The following is a 20,352-nucleotide window of genomic DNA, read 5'->3' as shown; positions in this document are numbered from 1 at the left end:
TTAAGTTTGTATTGTAGCCTTTCCTGGTGTTGGATTTAATGGTAGCCAACAAATATAGTGCATTTATTAATGTTTTTAATTTTAATGTTTAAGGGTATACTATATTGTATAACTAGCTAATAAACATTTATGTTTTGTTTTTTTTTTTTTTTTTGTAAAAGTCAAAAAAGTAAAAAAAAGTAAAAATGTCAATAAATAGTTTAAAAACTTAATACAAGGTAACAAAAACTGTGTGCATAATTAGAAAGTAATGCTGTTACTTTATAGTTTGACAATAGAAACACAATAAAAGTGTCTTTTGTTTGCCATTAATTTAAAATAACCAAAATCAATCAACGAGATTGCATGGCATCTATTTTAACTCAAGGTTTGTTTTTACTTAAGTTGGCTGACATATGTGAGTTATGTGAAACATAGTGAAAGACAAAAATCTCAAGAAAATGAAGGCTGAATCCAATGTGATTATTTCCCCTCAGGTTGTGTGCAAAAGTAATACCTTGGAACCACAGAGAAGAGCCAACCAGTGAGTGCTTTAAGAGAACTGAAGAAGAACCGGTGCATTAACATCAGCATAGAATGGCAGAGATGAAGTTTGTTCTTTTTATTAACCTAAAGTATTTTATAATATCTCAACAGCAAATCAGTACAGTGACGGTATCACAGTAATACAACCCCTGCCAACTATACCACCATTTGTGCAAATTTCATATAGGCTAACATGCTGTTGCATCTTGCAGCTAAAATACTAGGGTAAATCTGATTTCATGCTGCTGAATCATATTGCCTGATGCCAATCATCTTTAAATAACTCAAGAGTGAAATTTTAAGATGTACACTATTTTCAAGATTTTATTGCCGTTCCGATCAGCAGATTTGCTTCATGCCAATGCCCAAAAAGCTAGATTGAGTCCACAAATTTCTTAGGCGGCTGTGCGGGCTGCGGTTGAGCCCTCGTGGCATGAAACACTATAGAGGTGTTTTTATTTAATCTACACAAGCTTGTTTTTAATATGTTGTAAGTGAATGCATTTTACTGATCATAAACAAAACATGAAGGAGAAAACCTTGGCATTGCTTCTCAAGTATCCCTTGGCAAATTACGGTCAAACACTTGTTTCACCCGCAAGTCGCAGAGTTTAATCAATTTTTAAAATATACATAAACGACATTTTCTGATTTTAAATACCCCAAATTCCCTCCCGTTCCCTCCTTTTTCCCCTCCCTCCATCACTCACTTGGCAATCTTTTCCCTCCATCCTAACGGAGAGGGCACCTACTACCTCCACGAAAATGAAATCACTCTAGTTGTGCAGCATATTGCTTTTTTTAAGACATTTGCGAACATAAATACTACAATTTGTTTTCTGCTCTGATGTTGGACTGTCCAGAAGAAGTTGGAACAGCAATGTCCCCCAAACTGCCCGTCCAAAAAGAGAAAATGTCCAAAATAATGAGCTATTCTCCTCTTTATGAACACAATGCTGATACTGAATGGATGTACTTTCAGTCCTCTGTTCTGCTGGTCTCTTTCTTTCTAGAACTTTCTTATCCCCTTCCAATAGGCAAGTTACAGGTGGTTTCCATTGTTGAAACTCCAATCTGGTCATCGGAAGTCTCTTTTTCCATTTGCTTTGCCTCCATACATTCCCGCTGGTCTGATTCCACACCTCTTTGTACATCCACTCAGTCCTCTTTGATCGAGGAAGTCCGTATCTACTGATGGTCACCAACACTTTAGAATAGAGCGGGTTGGTGGGTGTGGTTACAACTGGTCCACAATGGGCAGGTGCAGGCAGAGTGAAGGGCAAAGCTTAACTGTTTAACGGCACTAGAGGAAAACTCAATTAAGTCACAAGGCATGCATGTTACACACTCAGTTCTAGAGCTGGCCCTCAAGAGGGTGTTATATCTGTGTGTATGTACATACATCTGTCTGCGTATGCATGTATGAGTGCAAGTGTGTCTGTGTTCAAGTGTATAGGGGTCTCTTGTCTTGCAACCTTTATTAATGCAGTCCTTCTGCCCCACTGCTGCAGGGCATCCCGATCTCACACTCTGGGGGAGTATTTGGGGTTTCTTGGCACCTCGGTGAAAGATTTCAGCTCGTAAGGAATCCCAGTGTCCACCTCGATGGACTTGCGGGAGAATAGCAGCCGGATATCATTGTGCAAGTAGATTTTCCCAGATTTGGAACTCTGGAATCTGATATATGCAAACAAAGAGGAGAGGAAAAACAGGTTTATTAGTCTTCACTGCTTCCATTTTGAATATACCACTTAGTGGAGAAGTACTCTTATGCTTATATACTAAATATATATTAAACAGTGATCTAGTCTTTTAAGTTGGTTGCAAACTAACCTAAAAATTGACTCTTGGCACTATAGAACATTATATATATATGTTCATGGTCATACTGGTGTTCAAGTGTTGCGGTCTCATTTACTACTTCTTAATTAACAAAATTTCAAATTTCCATAAATTGATCAAAAGTGTAAAGAAAGACTTGCAGTGCAACAAAAAAAATCTAAATAAAATTAATGCTGTTCTTGTGAACAGCATCAAAGAATCCTGAAAAATCACAGTTTTCTCAAAAATGTTAAGAAATGTTTCTTGAGCACCAAATAAGCATGTCAGAATGATTTCTAAAAGATTGTGTGATACTCAAGACTGGAGTAATGGCTGTTTGCCATCAGAGGAATAAATTACATAAAAAAAAATTAAACAGCAATAATGTTTCACAATATAAAATTTTTACTGTTTTTACTATATTTTTGATCAAATACTTACAACTTTGGTGAGCATAAGAGGCTTCTTCAAAAAATAAAAAATCTTATGGACCCCAAAATTTTGTAGAACAGTAGTGTTAATTTTGTAAAAGTTTACCTGAGGTGTATCAAGTAGCACAGAATCTTCTTCCTGTCAGACAGTGAGCCCTCCTGCCCCTCCCTTGACCCCTCCGCCTCATCCACAGGCACCAGGAAGATACGATGGCGCAAGAAGGTCATGTGATTGACGGGCATGTCCCCAAAATTATATGTCACCAAAAACATTTTAACCACAGTCTTATTGGGGTTAAATAAGGTCTGCAAAAAAAAATCAAAAATCAAATGAATAAAAAAAAAAAAAGATTTTAAAGAAAAGTTATAACATTTAGAAAATATATAGTACAAAGTACTCAAAATATACATAAATTGAAAAAAACACATAAATATGGAAAGAAATAGAAAGAGAGCCCACCACTTGAATGGTCCCTGCTTTGGGTACGCTGTATCCTTTTTTTCCAAGTGGTTCTAGCAAGATCACCCCCTAAACATTGCAAAGAAATATGACTGTTAATTTGCATTTTACAACAGAGAATTTACATGTCATGGAAGTGTAAAGAAAGAAGAAAAAAAAAGAAATCTCAATATATTTAGAAAAAGACAAAAAAGTACTGAGGAAGAAAACACAGAGGCAGAAAGTATATACCAGGAAGGGAGAAGGGGCGCTGTGCTCTGAGGTGTCATAATAAGTCACTTGCACAGGTAAGGTGGCATGCTGCGGGCAATAGGAGCCGCTAGCCCCGATCTCTGCTGTGAAGCCCTCTATCCACCCAGATGGAGTAAAACGACCCTTCAGAATCGACTCCTGCAGACAGATGCACACAACAACCAATCAAAAATACAACATTAGTCACTGTTGATTAAGGCTGGAATAAAATCACACAACTTTAGAAATAGGAACAAATTTTAAAACACTAGTCTTCATACAACTGCAGACTTCATATATTGCTACAGAGGGAAATCTGGGCATCATAAGTGGGTTAAGACATGCATTTTTTGGGGCATTAAAGGATGACACAAGTGACAGTAAACTGACACCCAAACTATAGTAAATCACCTTGCATGATTTCTTTAAATACGCACTCCCATAAATGTTGCATCCTACAAATGTGTGCCATGCTTTTTCATGGCTTAAGTTTCACAGCGTTTCTTTAATAAATCCTGACAGTAGGGTCTGCAATGGCGCAAACTGTTAGTAAATCTGGCACATTGATAAAAATTTTATAAAAATTAAAGTCTATGCAGTCTCAGCAAATAGCGTGGATTCCTCCAGACTGCGAACCAGGGCAAAAATCTGTGCTAAAATCTACTCCAGCTTTCAGTCTTTTAGTCTCTTTTTTTAATTTGCATACCATGGTTTTACCGGCTTCAATGACAAACAATATACAAATGTATATAAAACAGGTGCTGTGTGTTAATCTATCTTAAATTTAGTGTTTTATTTCATCATGGCTTAGAATTGTGTACCTCAAAGTTGCCAAGAAGAGGTCTGCTAATGGAGGATAAAGAGGAGATCGAACTACAGGAGCGACTGGTGTCTGTTCGGCGTCCACTGCGCAACTGTCGACTATTAAAACAAACAAAAAAAAAGTAATATACACATTCTTATATATTAATGCAACAATTTGAAGAAGAAGAAAAAAGACGGCTTACGATTTGAGTCGATTCCCCACTTTGAGCCTTCTCCCTGATCGTGAACAGTCTGTAGCAGTCTGAAAAAAAGCAGTTTAAAAAAAGATGTTACAACTAATGCTGTTTTATTCCAATAGTCTTTTTAAGAAAAAATGACTTACGTCAGTAAATAGCTTCGAATTAATGTTAAGGTTCATTTCATGATCATGTAAAACCAGGCTGCTGATAAACGTTTAAAGTAGATTTTAATCTACTTAATGAAAATGACAATAAGTCAAATACAAGTGTTTGAACGATTGGGAAAATCATTAAAAAAATGAAAAAGAAGGCCCATTATGACATCAGAGTTAGAATGCTGAACAATCTGAAGTCAATTTCAAATTTTCAAACTTCAATTGAGATTCAGAAGTACTTACAGATGAAGATGTGGCTGCAAGATCGCACATATCACAGTAGTCCATAGTATCATTCTGATAAGTTATTAAATATCAGCTAGAATTAACTATAGAATGGGTTTCAAACTTGTACATTTTCAGCTAGTTTGAACCTTTATTTCAGTCTATTCATCTCTTTGTTTCTCTATTCTAAACCTCTATTTGCTCTTTCCTTTTTGCGATTGTCTCTTCGTTGGCCTGTTTCTACGATCATTTCTCTGTCCTTCACTTTCTCTTTTATTCTTCAGTCCTGAGCTCAGCCTTTGAGCACTGACACCAGCGTGATGAAAGTGACAGCATATGAGCCTCTGTAGTCAGTGTAACCCCTCTCAGCCCAAATTCACTCATTCTGGAACTGAATTTGGCCAGAACCTGTATGTGTGTCTTTGTTAGGTCAGGTGAGGCAGGTTTCACCTCTTGAACAATGGCTCTGTCAATGGGCTTTGTTCTGGAGTCCCAATGCTTATTGTGCTGCAATGGAAAATTATGCATATTCTAAAAATCTCTCACTACCAATATGTCTTTTTTCACTCCGACTATTCACCTGACCTTTCATGATGAATCTGTCAGTAATGGGAGAATATCTCCGCCCCCTTCACACTTAAACATTACCAAAAAAAAAAAAAAAAAAGTCTTCTCCTCAAACTAATCAGCACCTTCCCATTTCCACTTGTAATGTGGAAAAATCTAGCATGTTTTTACCCCTCAATTAAGGCCCTTTTACATGACTCGCATTCAATGCATCTCTCACGTGCCGCTTTGATCTTTAATGTGGATTAAAATAATAATAATGTGCATAATATGATTTCACTCTAAAAACATTTTGTTTTTGAGTTGAAGACTTTGAGAGTTGCATTACCAGATCCCCTCCCCCAGGGGGAGTCTTCAAGGTTAGCTCAAAAATGCATTATGTGGCAGGATCCCAAATGGGAGACCAGAGGCTGTATTGTTTGAAGTCAATGGAGGAGAGGCCAGAGTGTGGTGAATGAAAAGTAAATTACAGTGCTTTGCAGTATGACCTTCAACATGTCTGCCACGTGATAAATATCTTTACTGTACCTGAAACTCTTGAACAAAAGTGTATATATATATTTTTTTTTTACAAAACAGTATCTCTAGCTGCATTGTTAAGTCATGTGAAAGAGCCTTCGGTTTCATTTCTACTTTCTTTGCGTTTCACCTTGGTGTGCTCCCTTGCTGAGGGCAGTAGATGGTTCCAGAAGGGTGCACCCTTGGCATCAGTGCTGCGACAGGAAGCTAATCCGAGCCCCGGTGCCAACAGTGCCAGCCGACTGCGTTTTGATGTAGATGGACCCTCATCCTCTGAGCAGGACTCTCCTGTATCACTGGAGGACAGAAGTCTTTTCTTCACTGGACAGGAATTTGATGATCCTGACACCAGGGCATTCACTTCCACTGGTGTTTTCTCAAGACAGCTCAGTCCGTTAGAGGAGGAGGTCTTCGTCTCTGCCGGTGGAGGAGAAGATTCAAAAGTCGTCCCCCATTCGATAGCTTCAGCTGGTGTTGAAAACGGGACAGGCGCCCAACTGCTCTCTGTGGCGCACAACATGCCCTTGACGTCAACAGAGTTATGGCCTTCATCCCTTGGCTCGTCGCTGGAGCCGGCCGGGACGTTTCCTGCTGTGGAGGCCTCGGTTCTGGGAGTAAGGGTGGGAGGACTTCTCTCACAGTGGCCCCAGGTGGAGTGAGGGCCCTGTGGGTCCACCATAGGAGGAGATTTTGGAGACAGCGGGGCAAAGGCATCCGGGATGGGCCTGTCGTGGTTGTGCTGGGCTGGCCGGCGACCAGGAATCGGTGGATGCGAAGGGGAAAGGGGAGGCGACCTAGGGATTTCTGAGTCTCTGTTCTCAAGGAGCGAGTTGGAAAAAAGTAGTTCCACCCCAGAGCCACACAACACCTCCCCATTGGACTCATCATCGTCGTCATCCTCATCCTGTTGGAAAAGACGCTTATGGGCGACAGGAACCGGCGTCCCCTCCAGGCTACGTTTCACACCTACTCGGACAGGCCGAAGAGTCTCTTGACTTTCCCCGAAGCCACCTCTCTGGGAGAGGATGGATAGCTGGTAGACCTTCTGTAGCCTGATCTCTTCTTCTCCAAAAGGTCTGGGAACGACTCGCCGTACTTCAGATTCAGGGCTCTCGCTCCGAGTGCTAGGCAGAGGTAGATCCCCGTCCTGGGCTGGAAGCTCAACGGCCGGCTCTTTACGAGCCACGTCCACGTGGATGTGACGCATAGTGACTTTGTTTGTGCTGGGTGATTGTTTCTGGGGAAGTTGTGCAATTTAAATAATAAAGACACTAACTCCAGAGAGTTCTAGAATGTCTGAATAAGTGCAACAAGGCTGTGGATGTCAAAGTAAGCTTCCTGTCTCATAGATGAAAGGCTTTAGTTTCCAGCGGTCAGGTGTGGAGTTAGGACAAGCTGATTTCCACAGTGCATACAGCTTCTGAAGTAAAACAAACAAGGATACAAGTATAAGCAAACTGACATGAAACGCATAATAAAGATTATACAGCAAATCTCGGTTTAGTAACCTCTCCAGTCGATTCATTTCAATAAAGGATTTGTGAGGTTTAAATGGGGAACTCGTCTTTATGAACAGTTCATTAAAAAAAACCGTTCATTAATTCACTATTCAGACTATACCATTTGCACTACATGTTTTTGGTTTCACTAACATATACCATAAGATTCATTCCTTAGGAAATGAGACTAAATGTTTTTGATTTAGTAAAAAGAACTGGCTCATAAGAGTCATTCAGTTGGGAATCAGAATACACTGGCTGTGCTGTACATTATTGATCCACCAAAAAGAAGAACTGGCTTATATGCATCATTTGTGAATCGGACAGCACTGAACACAATTTGTTTTTGCTAGTAGCCTGCAAAGAAGACTTAACAAAAAGACATTCTTGCCATTATTTCCTGGTACACATACTTTTTTTTCTGTATCTCGATCACATTCAAAACAAATTGCAAACTCATTCACAATTCAGGTAAAATATGATTTATTTTGCTGTGGCGCAGAAGATACTGCACTGAGGGAGCATCACTGCTGTAAACTGGAGCAGGAAAGTGACTGAATAAATACAGAATAAGTGTGCGCATGACCATTTTCCTAACCTAAATGCCTGTTGGTGCCTGCAGCTTGGCTTCAGGTCTTTCCACATCCACCCCTGCAGCTTCTTCTGAGTTGTGTTGACCCTTGAATCTTGACCCTGACCTTAGCCCCTGAGTTTGGCCATCTCCAACACTGCCCCTCTGATGCAACAACAGCATTCCCAGATACACAGGCAGCTAACAGGGGCCTGCCGAAAAAATAAATAAAAAAGAGAGAAAGAAAATGTCAGAGAGACAATCAACCAGATTTTTTAATGTTTTTGAAAGAAGCCTCACCAATGCTGCATTTAATGAAAAATACAGTAAAAACAGTAATATTGTGAAATATTACAATAATTGTTTTCAATTTTATTTTAAAATGTACTTAATCCGATGGCAAGTTATATTACTTGCATCATCATAATTAATCTGAAATCATTATAATATGTGACTCTGGAGCAGAAAACCAGTAGATAAGTAGCATGGGTATATTTGTAGCAATAGCCAAAAATATATTGGATCAAAATTATCGATATTATACTACGATTATACTTTTCTTTTATGCCAAAAATCATTAGGATATTAAGTAAAGATCATGTTCAATCAAGATATTTTGTAAATGTCCTATCGTAAATATATTAAAACTTTTTTTATTAGTAATATGCATTGCTAAGAACTTAATTTGGACAACTTTAAAAGGTGATTTTCTCAATATTGAATTTTTTTTGCACCCTCAGATTCCAGATTTTCAAATAGTTGCATCTCAGCCAAATATTGTCCTATCCTAACAAACCATAGAGGGTCACATATGTGACCCTGGACCACAAAACCAGTCTTAAGTCGCTAGGGTATATTGTTTTGTAGCAATAGCCAAAAATACATTGTGTGGGTCCAAATAGTTGTATCTCGGCCAAATATTGTCCTATTCTAACAAACCATACATCAATGGAAAGCTTATTTATTCAGGTTTCAGAGGATGTAGAAATCCCAATTTTGAAAAATTGACACTTAAGACTGGTTTTGTGGTCCAGGGTCACATATGCTGATTTGGGGTCCATGAAACATTTCTTATTATTTCTAACTATATTACACCAATATAATGCTGTAAACAGTTACATTAAACAAAAATCAAAACATTTTGGACATAAACTTGCACTCAACAGACAATTTTAAATTTAACATTAGGACTATCAAACTTTGTCCAGTATCAGAGTGCATGCTTTTAGATTACTTACCAAGGGCAGAGCGTCAGTGAGGTGGGAGGGGCCTTGCAGAACGTGCCAATGAATAAGTAATATCCCTCCTACAGCTCCACCCAAATAAGGCCAGCGGCCAATCACGCCTCCCCTTGGCTCCTGAAAGGAGTGGACTGCTCAGCAGCTGCATCCTGAGCCAGGCATTCCAGAGACACAACCTATTGAAGAGCAATGGTTAATCAACAACAAATCGACTTGATCAAATCAGTAACCATGCCACACAGTTCAACCTGCACATGATCTGAATCAGTCGTTGTAAACGGACTTAAAAATCAAGTTATCTGGTAAATTGCTGTGTCAACACTGGGACTGAAGAGGCGAGATCAAACTCATTTAATATTTTTTTAATCAAGACATCGTTCTACTGGTCAATAACACTAACGGAACAGACACAAAGAGCAATCGTATGACTCACTATACTCATTTCATGCCATCTGATTAGGACACATGCTTGAACAGACTGTGTACTGCATAGCTCTGACTGGCTCTCTATCTCTAGAGCTCAGGCCTGCTTGGGATCAAGACTGGCAGACAAAACACAGAGACGCACAACAGAACCTTTGTACTGTCTTGCATCAGAGAACGAGCAGTCCTGCTCATTAAAAGGACAAAAACAGGAACATACAAGCACTAACACACTAACTTGTGTAGACTGAAGTAATGGAAAAACAAGTAAACTATCTACTATAGCTTAGCTGAATACATGCAAGTAGTATATAGATATTTTTATCCTTCCTTCATAATATATATAAAAAAGATGCTCAAATGCTGAAATCTTTAGGATGCATACATGACATCCATGGCGTGCAGAGACTGACAAATCCTCTGCATATGACAAGAGATCTGGGAATGAAATGGTGCCTGACTTTGCATATCACTTACACTACCAAAATTTGAGTCAGTATTATTATTTTTTATGCTTACCAAGGCTTAATTTTATTGATAGAATATCCAGTAAAAAAAATTTTTAAATTAACAGTAGTCACTTAATATTTTTGTTGAAATCCATGCTACCTTTTTTCAGATTCTTTGATTAATTCAAAGTTCAAAAGAACAGCATTTATTTGAAAACTATAAATCTTCTGCAACATGTCATACAAAATGTCTACTGTCACTTTTGATACATTTAATTAATGCCTCCTAAATATAAATATTAATCTAAAAAAAAAAAAAAAAAAAGTTAAAAAAAAATATATATATATATATATATACTGATCTTACTGACCTCAAGGTTTTGTGCCACATCTTGCAATGCAGTGAGCACAATCTAATGAAGGTCAAATATGCCAGTCTGGTGGCTAAAAATGCACAAAATATGAAAAGAAGAATGTTGAGGATCTGGCCTTTCTAAGCGATGCATTTGCATTACACTGCTTGAATGAAGTATTCGGTGGCCTCTCAAGGGAGGAGCTTATAATACTCAAAGAAAAGTCTGCAAAAATAGGGCACAATGTACAGTTTTAATATGAAGGACTTTTCCGTACTGAAGGAAATTTCTTTATTGATTTTTCACAGGTGTTTTAACTATATTTTGAATTACGCATTGTGTCGTGTTTTAAGATTAAAGGAAATGTCTGTAAAAAATAATGCTCCTGTCCTGGCAGAAAATTACTAGGACCTATTCTTTTTTTCTACAGATTTGTGTATTTCAGTAGGGACCAGACCATTTTCCATCAGATGGAAAAAGACAGAGACAGAAATTGAGACTGTTGTGCCACCGTCAAGACAAGGTACACAGAAGACTTGAGGTTGAGAGTATTGTTAGGCATTGCGATGACAAACAGCATACTGGGAAGACTTCACACTGACATAAGATCTGAAGATCTCAGTCAAAGGGTCCAGCTGTACTTAGAGGAGACCTAAAAACACCATCTGCATCCAAGGGCCTGATATACAACCAGACTGATACAAACCATCAATTCTATTTACATCCATTTCTAGACACAACCTTTCAAAAGTCAAAAAATTTTTCAAATAAAATGAATACTTTTATTTAGCAAGGATGCATTAAGTTGATCAAAACTGGCCGTAAAGACTTATTACAAAAGAATACATTTCAAATAAATGCTGTTCTTTTAAACTTTCTATTTATCAAACAATCCTTTTTGAAGTGCAGTGTATATAGAAGCACAAGTTTTCAGAAGTCTGGAAAGTCTTTTCTTTCTTTTAAATTTTTATATTAGTTTGCCAAGCATGTGGGGGTCTGTTACACATGATGTAATACCCTCAGAGCATGTGAATATGAATCTTTCAGACTCAGCATGAATATAACCCTGAACCCCAGGTCAAATACAGCTGACAAGACACACACAGTAACCAACTAGCATACTGGCGTTACACACCAACATGCTGCCCAGAGAGTAGAATGAGATATGTATTAGTCCTAATCCTGAAAATCTCTTCATGTGGCTGCTTCACACAATCTACAAATCCTCATATTTTATTACCGTTGAATTGCAATGAGTTGTCTAGCTTACATTAACAAATCGAGGACACACCGAGAGTTCAGTTTATCCACTCTGTCTGTAAAAAACAAGAAAAAAAACAAGCAAGAATGTTCATCCCCACCCTCAAAGAATTCAATACGGAGCAGAAGAAAATAGATGGGAAACCAAACATCCAAGACTAGCATGAACAGCTGTCAGCTGTATGATGTTTTTCTGGTTACTAGGTGTTATTTAAGAGAAAGAAGTCAGTCAAGAATTAGTCAAGCCAGTTTCGTTTGTATAGTGAATAATACAGCTAATTTCCAAATACCTGTCTTAATACCCCATTGAGCAACTGAGCCATTGAAAACTCCCTAAGATGAATTAGTAGAAAATTAAGGGGATATAAAAAACTCATTCATTTTTTATAATCACCCAGCAATGGAAGACATTTGTGCTTGTTTTTATTTACTGGAATTCTTGAATGCACAGCTGTGCATCTGTTTATGATAATTATGAAGTAAAGGAAGCAAAAAATTATTCATTCCACACATTAAAATTCCTCAATTCAGGACCACAATAACATAGATAAAAGATTGAAGAATATGTGGTAACCTTACGGCCAAACAATTAAAAAATTACATTAGAGCTTCAGTTTAGCATTGTTTCCATGGTTGAGCACTGAGTCCAAACAACATTCTGGTAAAACTAGTTAAACCCAAGCTTTATTAACAAGTCAAAGTGGTTCTATAGCTCTCCCTATAGAGCCACCATGGAGAATTTTTACTATGGACATATTTTTGTATTATCTGGATGTCAAAAACTCATATGGATCTTCTACCTGGCAAGAGAAGATTGAGCCACTTCCTTCTTTGGCTTTAATGGAAACATGAAAATATTCTCAAACAAACAATACTTAATTCAAGCAAGCTAAAATATAGCTAAACACGCTGAATAGGGCACACATAAACCCAACAGGTGTTGTTACTCAAACAATAAAGACAATTAATTCATTTTGACCATGAAAGTCAGTGAGAAAGAACATCATGGGCATGAGTGCAGACCTCTACAGTGATGATGTGCACAGCCCTTGAGGTTTTTGCAAAACACCTGACTTTTACATCTAAGGAAGTCACAAAATGTCATGACAAACTACAGCAGCATCAAAGACTAAACACTCACAAGCTCACCTCTGATTAAGCTTATCTCTCCGCAACCAAAAGCCTGCCAGTTTGTAAAACCAAGGGCTGAAATATTATCTATACATGCGGCAAGGGTCATGTTGTCATTGATTAATTTGTGCATTTACAGATATGACGAGAGAGAGAAAAAAAACAGCTGTCTCACTCTTTTTCCAAGTTCTCTTTGAAGCTACTTCCTTTTCCACTTCCAACCACCAATGTTCATAAATGGGTGGTTGACAAATGACATGCATGAAAATAAAGATAGTACATTAAAATCACCATTATATATACTGTTAATTAACTGCTTTTTTCCAAATGACAAATTAACTTTTAAAAGTACAACTATTCAAGCCTGTCATTTAATACAAGGTCATAAAAACTGCATGCACAATGCTTACACAACATGTTTGCAATAGTTTTAGTTGAAGTATGCCATGTCACACTGCAGTCATTGCTAGACATTTCACATCAACCATCCACAAACACACTACTAAATTCACGTTAGCATCTTGACTCACCTCTCTAAGAACTCCTGCCCTTTCCTCCTCCTCGGTTTCTCCTTCCTCTCTGTCGGAGCTCTAGAATCGTCCTTGTTGTTGCTTCAACACTGTGAGGAGTTGAAAGGTTACTTGCATGGAATGAGGGAGTGCAGGCCTTTCTTTCTGTTCCTGAGAGGAGTGCGAAAGAGAGAGAGAGAGAGAAACAAAACTTAAGTCCACTCAAGGTTTCTTGTTCAAACAGTCTGTAAAAACACATCTCGCTGTTTATGCTCTCTGTGCACTGCTATTCTGGTATGCCCAACTGTGAATCTCTCTTTCCACCCTCCCTCTTTCAATAACTCAGACACAAAACCTCTCTCAGGCTCCCTTTGGCACATGCATATAAACTCTGTAACCCCCTACTTTTCCCTTTTAACTGCCCCCACCACTACCACCATCTCACACACATATTTTACCCCCTCAAATAACTTCAACACAATGAAAGCAGCTTTGGTATACCACCTTTAGTCCCCCCTCCCTTCTTGTGCTCTCTATTTCTTGCTAAATTTCTCACCACTTGTCTTTCTCTCTCTCTCTCTTCTGTGCTTCGCCTTTCAGCCTACTTCCTCTCAGCTGGTTACTGAAGGCGTGCTTGCTTGCTCAGTCAGCACTCATGTAAGAGTGGGGCCGGCTGTGCTGTCATCTGATTGGCCGGGAGGAGGGGGATCAGATGCCACAGCGACCGTCCTGATAGGTGTGAAGGTAAAGGGAAAACTCAAAAGTCCCGCCCACCTGTTCTGCTTGTTTTGCAAAGTGTATTCCTTCATAGAGCTTCAGTGAGTTATTGTGTGCATTAGTGCCAGCTCATGTATGTGTGACTTTGACTAATAGAGGCATTCCAGAGCAACCCAAACGTGTTACTTTGGAGGCAAATATGCCATTGAAGAGATTCACATTAGTTTTAAAAGTTTTTTGTTTTAAAGAAACTAAGTTTAGACAGAAAGGATGCGTTAAATTGATCAAAAGTGACAGTAAAGACATTTATAATATTACAAAAGACTTCTATTTCAAATAGTCTTTTGAACTTTATATTCACTTTATAACTTCATATTCAAGAATCCTAACATTAAAAGTATCATGGTTTCCACAAAAATATCAAACAGCACAACCGTTTCAGACATTGATAATATTGAGCATAAGAGAATGATTTGACAATGAAGATTGGGATAATGGCTGGCAAAAATTAAACTTTGCCATCACATTTTAAATAATAATAATAAAAGAAAACAATATTACTATTTTTACACTTTTTTTAATAAATGGAGGCTTGTTGAGCATAAGAGACTAAGTAGTGGGCACAAATATAAGCATATTTCAGTGTTCTTACAAATGCATATGAGCATATAATATCATTTACTCAAATGCATCAAAGGAAAAAAAAAGAGCAAAAAGGGGAAGCGCACAGCTGAGCGCATACGTCTGAAAGTGTGTTATCTGCCCTTCCACAGAAACAGAGATTCTGATGGGTGTGAAGGGATGGGTGTGTGTGCGTTTATGCAGGCAATGTGCCACAGACCTCTTTCAAACGCATGCAGCATCTTCCAAATAAGGAGACTTAATTCTGCATGCACTTAAACAAAAGCATTAACACATGCAGACGCAGATTATAATTTCATCTCTTTAGATGCAGTGAGGTAGTGAGGTAGAGGGGGAGGTGGAGAGCTTACATTGACAATGCATGCCTTACAGAGACATAAAGCTACTTCTCCTTTAAGAGCTCAAGATCCGTACCCATATAAGGAATGCATGGGGGCGTGGCTTGAGACATGAGCCAGCCCTCAACTAGCCTATGAGAATCCAGCTATACAGAGAGAAGCAAAACAGTACATACAAATACAAAAGTGCACAAAAGACACAAACATGCCTATATATACACACTCAGTGGTGCTCCAGCATAGATTTGGTGTATGATGCTGGCAAAACAATTAAGCAGGCAGCTACTACTCCAAAACAAGTTTTATTCTCTTTCAAAACACTTTCCCAGCAGCTATTCTGGGCTGTAGCTGGGATCAACTGGTCTATGAGGGACTGTTAAAGCTCACAGCTACATTCTAACCCTTCCCTTCCTCCATGCTTGAGTGTGCGTCTGTCGTATCCCTTTCCAGTCAAACACACTCAAACTGTCAACGTTGACAAACAGTTTGACTTTTGTCTTTTTTCTGTCTAAAATCTGGTGCTTGCCCATGTAAATTAATCGAAAGTGACAGTGAGGACATTTATAAATACTTTTCTTTAGCACTTTTTTTTTCCCCATCAAAGAATCCTGGGGGGGGGGGGGGGGGTGGATAGGGTTTTACTTTCCACAAAAATATTAATACTCGACTGTTTTCAAAATTGCTCAAAATGTTCCTTGAGCACCAAATCAGCATATTAGAAGGATTTCTGAAGGATCATTTGACGCTGAAGATTAGAGTAATGGATACTACTCTTGCCATCACAGGAATAAATGGCATTTTGAAATAGAAAACAAACAAACAAACACTTATTTTAAATACTAATAATAGTTCATAATATTACATTTTTTTCTGCATTCTTGATCAAACAAATGCAGCCATGGTGAGTATATAAAACTCTCTTTAACGAATCTTACCAATATAAATCCTATCAATATATTTTAAACAAAAAGTCTACATGCAAAGCATTCAGCCTTTTAAACCAGAACTGAAGTCCCACCAGACAGACGCTATTATAGTCAGTTGCTCAACTTCCTGTTTTCCACTTCAATGAGCCAAGTGAGAACACACAAAAGATGCAATTCTCTGCTCTCTGCACTGGTGATGTAAATACACAGGATGTGATTTCTGCCAGTCACACCTTCAGTTTACTTATTTTTATGTTTTCTCACTGCATCATTCTCTCTTTTGATTTTGCAATGAGCAAGAGAAACAGATTAAAGGTGCTCTAAAGAAGAGCAGAATTTTCCAGAAGAAAAAGGTGCCTTTAGAGTTATTTCGGGCCCAATCCTTCAATGATGTCAGATACATATCTCTAGAACAAACTATATGCCAAAGTATGTACTCTATAAATAGATCAATAAAATGATTCTACCTAACAAAAGGCACTGAAACACTACAAGGCCTGTAAATGTCTGTAACTGTCGCTACAATAACAAAAACATAGCTGACGCTAGATATTAAGGTTAGTCCCTCTGCAGAGATTAGCGCCTGACACTGATGAATGAGGACGGTAACTAGCATGCCCTTGGTAACACGCTCTCCAAGGTGGGGGTGGCGGGTGACAAATTTACTTCTCTGTAACAGAGTAAGGGCGTAATGAGAGAAAGGCAATAGATGGTGGAAGGTGGATATGAAGGCAAAGGTGAAATGAAAGATAACTGCGGGGAAAAAGGGAGCTTGAGTATGGAGGCAGAAAGATGATGAAAAGATACGTTAATGTGCACACACACACACACTCTCATACTAACCTGCAATTAGCCTAGCAAAAAGCAAAGCACTATACATGCCTGCACATGTACACATTTATCCCTGTGATACTGATATGGAACAAGCTTCTATTATTGAAATGCTAATCTAAACTACTACGGGAGAAATCCTAAAGCTGAGCTCAGATCATGAGACGGTTAAAATGTGAGGCGGATCTTAGATAAAAACGCCCAGACAGGTGATGAGTAGAGTGGGTTTGGCTATCATGGTTAACCATTCATGGCATCTCTATGGCTATTTAAAGAAGTCAAGGACCATTTTTTTAGAGGTGCGAGAAAATCTAATGTGTGCACAAGCACTGAAACTGGTTATCCGAATTGTCACTGATAAGGTGTTCTAAATGGTTGCAAGAGTGTTGTGATGCAATTGCTAAAGTATCCTAAAGGGTTTTTTGGCATATTTCTATGCTGTTATTTTAATATTATTTATGTAGTATTTTAAAATAGCTTTTAGCTTAAAATTTTCCATCTTCATTTTAATTTTGGTTAAAGATTTTCTCATTTTTAATAGTTTATGTAAATTTATATGTGACCCTGGACCACAAAACCAGTCTTAAGGGTCAATGCGGAATAAATAAGCTTTCCGTTGATGTATGATTTGGACAATATTTGGCTGAGATACAACTATTTGAAGAGGGTGCAAAAAAAAAAAATCTAAATATTGAGAAAATCGCCTTTAAAGTTGTCCAAATGAAGCTCATAGCAATGCATATTACTAATCAAAAATTAAGTTTAAATTTACTGTAAATTTACCGGCACCACCCTCGTTCTCATCAAGATGAGAGAAAGAGAATACAATGCATTTAGGAGAGATGTTGAACTGAAACCCCTCATTCAACATTTATACGTATCAGTTGCAGACAGGGAGTCGTTACAGGTCTTAACGCCGCATGCTAAGCCACCTCACCCTGAACACGCATTTGCTTCCTAGACCAGCTTGACATGCTTATCTTCAGATTTGCTGCAGCTATTCCTACCGTGCATTTCCCTAACCCAGTGATGTAATACATACTTCTGCTGACGGCCACACAGAAAGAGGTCACACAGCAAGGGCATTAAGATGCTGATCTGAAGCTCTTAATATTCAGGCTTCAAACTGATGAAAAAGGTCACATTCTACCTGCAGCTCTTTTGGGACATCTGAGCCCTTCGCAGAGAGAAAGAGCCCACTTTGGGTCACTGCCGATTCGCTGGACAATGGAAATCGCTCTGCAGCTCTCCATTGTGCCTTTCCATTGACGTCTTGTCTGGCATCAGTAATGAGCAGGATGGATGCCTCTTACATATTCTGCAACCTGTGTGCGCACACCCACCCTCCCACTGACAAAACTCGCTCAATCTTCTTGTGAAATAATAGTATTATTGATAATAATTAGCCTACAAGAACAACACAATATCTTCGCAGCATTTAGGCAACAGCAGTCTATAGTGAAGCACAAAGGCAACCTTTTAAAACAAATCCAGCTACTAAAAGCCAGGCATGATTCATGGGCCTGTGGCTAGGGGTGTAACATAGAAACAGAATCATGCACACTTCAATCACAAGGCATGCAATAAATCAAAAAGGAACAGTAAAATAAAAACTAAAAGATGAAGAAAATGATGCACTGGGATGAGAAATGCATGACATGTGCACTGATGAAAGTTGCCTTCAGTGGATGAAACAGCATGAATCAGACAAAGCAGAAACGCCCCCCCATACAGAAGCTCCTGTATGCATTGTGTGTGCAGGCTATGATTAATCTGCCATTATCAAACACACGTGACCATTTCAAACACAAAAGATTCTTTATATACATCGCAATGCTAGATCATTTCATTCTTTAATCTTATATTCAAAGGGAGAGTTTAGAGTATTAAGGTAAATGCATGATTGATTAGTGAGATTGTTAAGGTATCTAGTAACTTAAACATCAAGAATCCGTCTTTCATTATTATAATCTCTGAGCCTAGAGACTGATCTATATATAAATGGTGAAATGAGAGAGATGGCAGCACAAAGAGAACTCACCCACAGCAAACACATATAACGATGACAAGGGCTGCAGCAGTCAGCAAACTAACATTCCCATCACAGCCGGAGGAAGAGTTTGATCCTATTTTAGACAGTAGACAGGATCTCCAGATCTTCAGTGTAATCGACGTCAAACTATCTGATATATCTGACCGATGAGGACACCAAATCCTGCTTTCTGAATGTCGACAAAGCTCTTCTGATTGCCTTTCTTCTCCTTTCCACGTCCTATAGGCACCTCTGCCAAAGGGCCTTAGCTATTTTCTGCTTGGCTCTAGGTCCAAAGCCCTCGCCCATGAAATTATTCTGTCCCTTTAAAAACAATACTTCCGGGATTTGCTGAAAAATAACTAGGAGGAGGGACGATCGAACAGCTGAAGGGCTGTCATTTAAGCGATTGGTCGCTTTCTCGTTTACGAACCAATAGCGGTTGCGTATTAATGCGATATTTGAATATATTTGAATAATAGTAATATATTTCGAAGAAAACCATTCCTATTGGTTCCGCGGCAGGCGACGTCTTATCAAGCCACGCCTCCGTACACGTGCAAGTTGTTCCTTTTACTCCGAATAGATAACGACTGGACAAAAATAGTGTTTATGTAACGGTGCACTAATAATATTTCGATTAATTGGATTAATTTCGAATTTATTTTCGAAAATAAATAAAGTATAATAACGCAAGAGTTCAAATAAGGCCAAGGCTTCTGTCCTATGGAATGATTCGGAAGAAAAATATATTTTAAAAAACAAACAAGCAAACAAAATTAATTTATAATCAGTGCTAAATCAGTAAAGTTTGTATACGTTTTTCCTTACAACCCTACAAAATCATATTTCTAGTTCATTTAATCTGTCGAAAGCCATGCAACTTAAATTCATAAGAGCTGGAGACTGAATTTCTATAAATTAAATAATCAATACTTTGAGACAAATATGAATGTAAATTCATAATTAGACATATTTTTTATGAAGCAGCACATGCTCACCACTAGATAGCGCGATTGCACCACAGAAGCATCAGGAATAAATCCTACAAGATTGTTTTTTTTACAGTTAAAATGCGATTAAATCAGTGGAAATCCAACATTACGGTTCGCATTTGATGTGATTTCTTTCCTTTTTTAAGAATATTGAGAAACTGCACATTGTCTCAAAGCTGCAACATTTATTATTTTACATTTCTAATGAAATTAAATACAATTCAAACCTGCAGCTATTTGTTAAAAATACAAGGTGTTTGTTTTAATTTATAAGATTATACTGATGCAAATGTTGTAAATATTTACACACCCGAGCTAATAATGCTTTATTGATTCAATGCCATATTCACATAATCAAATTAACATTAGCTGCCAGAGAGAGAGAGAAAAAATAAAAATAAATAAATAAAGGAAGAAAATTACATAAATCTCAATGCTTTCAGAGCATTACATGTTTTCAATGCTTTTTTTGTTTTTTGTTTGTTTTATGAGATTTA

The 20,352-nt window shown here is 38.1% G+C and overlaps 1 protein-coding gene across 3 annotated transcripts; it reads right to left on the bottom strand.

The window, feature by feature from the left end:
• Window positions 1-160: 160 nt before the first annotated feature.
• On the bottom strand, window positions 161-19,188 carry LOC306870682 (uncharacterized protein). Of its 3 annotated transcripts, XM_079418098.1 has the most exons (12): window positions 18,870-19,188; window positions 13,931-14,103; window positions 13,396-13,545; window positions 9,247-9,425; window positions 8,036-8,220; window positions 6,069-7,358; window positions 4,476-4,534; window positions 4,290-4,389; window positions 3,469-3,627; window positions 3,238-3,306; window positions 2,884-3,083; window positions 161-2,202 (listed from the first exon to the last, which is right to left on the bottom strand). In XM_079418098.1, the coding sequence occupies exons 6-12, from the start codon at window positions 7,143-7,145 to the stop codon at window positions 2,049-2,051; spliced, it is 1,818 nt and encodes a 605-aa protein (XP_079274224.1). In that variant the 5' UTR covers window positions 7,146-7,358; window positions 8,036-8,220; window positions 9,247-9,425; window positions 13,396-13,545; window positions 13,931-14,103; window positions 18,870-19,188; the 3' UTR covers window positions 161-2,048. The 3 variants fall into 3 exon arrangements, with proteins under 3 accessions (XP_079274224.1, XP_079274225.1, XP_079274226.1); XM_079418099.1 differs by lacking the exon at window positions 13,931-14,103; XM_079418100.1 differs by lacking the exons at window positions 8,036-8,220; window positions 9,247-9,425; window positions 13,396-13,545; window positions 13,931-14,103; window positions 18,870-19,188 and having other exon boundaries at window positions 1,719-1,828; window positions 2,001-2,202; window positions 6,069-7,278.
• Window positions 19,189-20,352: the final 1,164 nt, after the last annotated feature.

This window comes from Barbus barbus, assembly GCF_936440315.1.
Source record: "Barbus barbus genome assembly, chromosome: 6".
In the NCBI taxonomy this organism is placed as follows: Eukaryota; Metazoa; Chordata; class Actinopteri; order Cypriniformes; family Cyprinidae; genus Barbus; species Barbus barbus.
This window is presented reverse-complemented; position numbering and strand designations above follow the sequence as displayed.

Coding starts and splice junctions, on each gene's coding strand:
- LOC306870682 (XM_079418098.1), bottom strand. CDS start 7,145: ATGCGTCACATCCACGTGGACGTGGCTCGTAAAGAGCCGGCCGTTGAG. Junction 4,535..6,068: donor CAGCAAGGGAGCACACCAAG/GTGAAACGCAAA, acceptor GCTTTTTTTCAG/ACTGCTACAGACTGTTCACG. Junction 3,084..3,237: donor AAGCAGGGACCATTCAAGTG/GTGGGCTCTCTT, acceptor TTTTTTTTGCAG/ACCTTATTTAACCCCAATAA.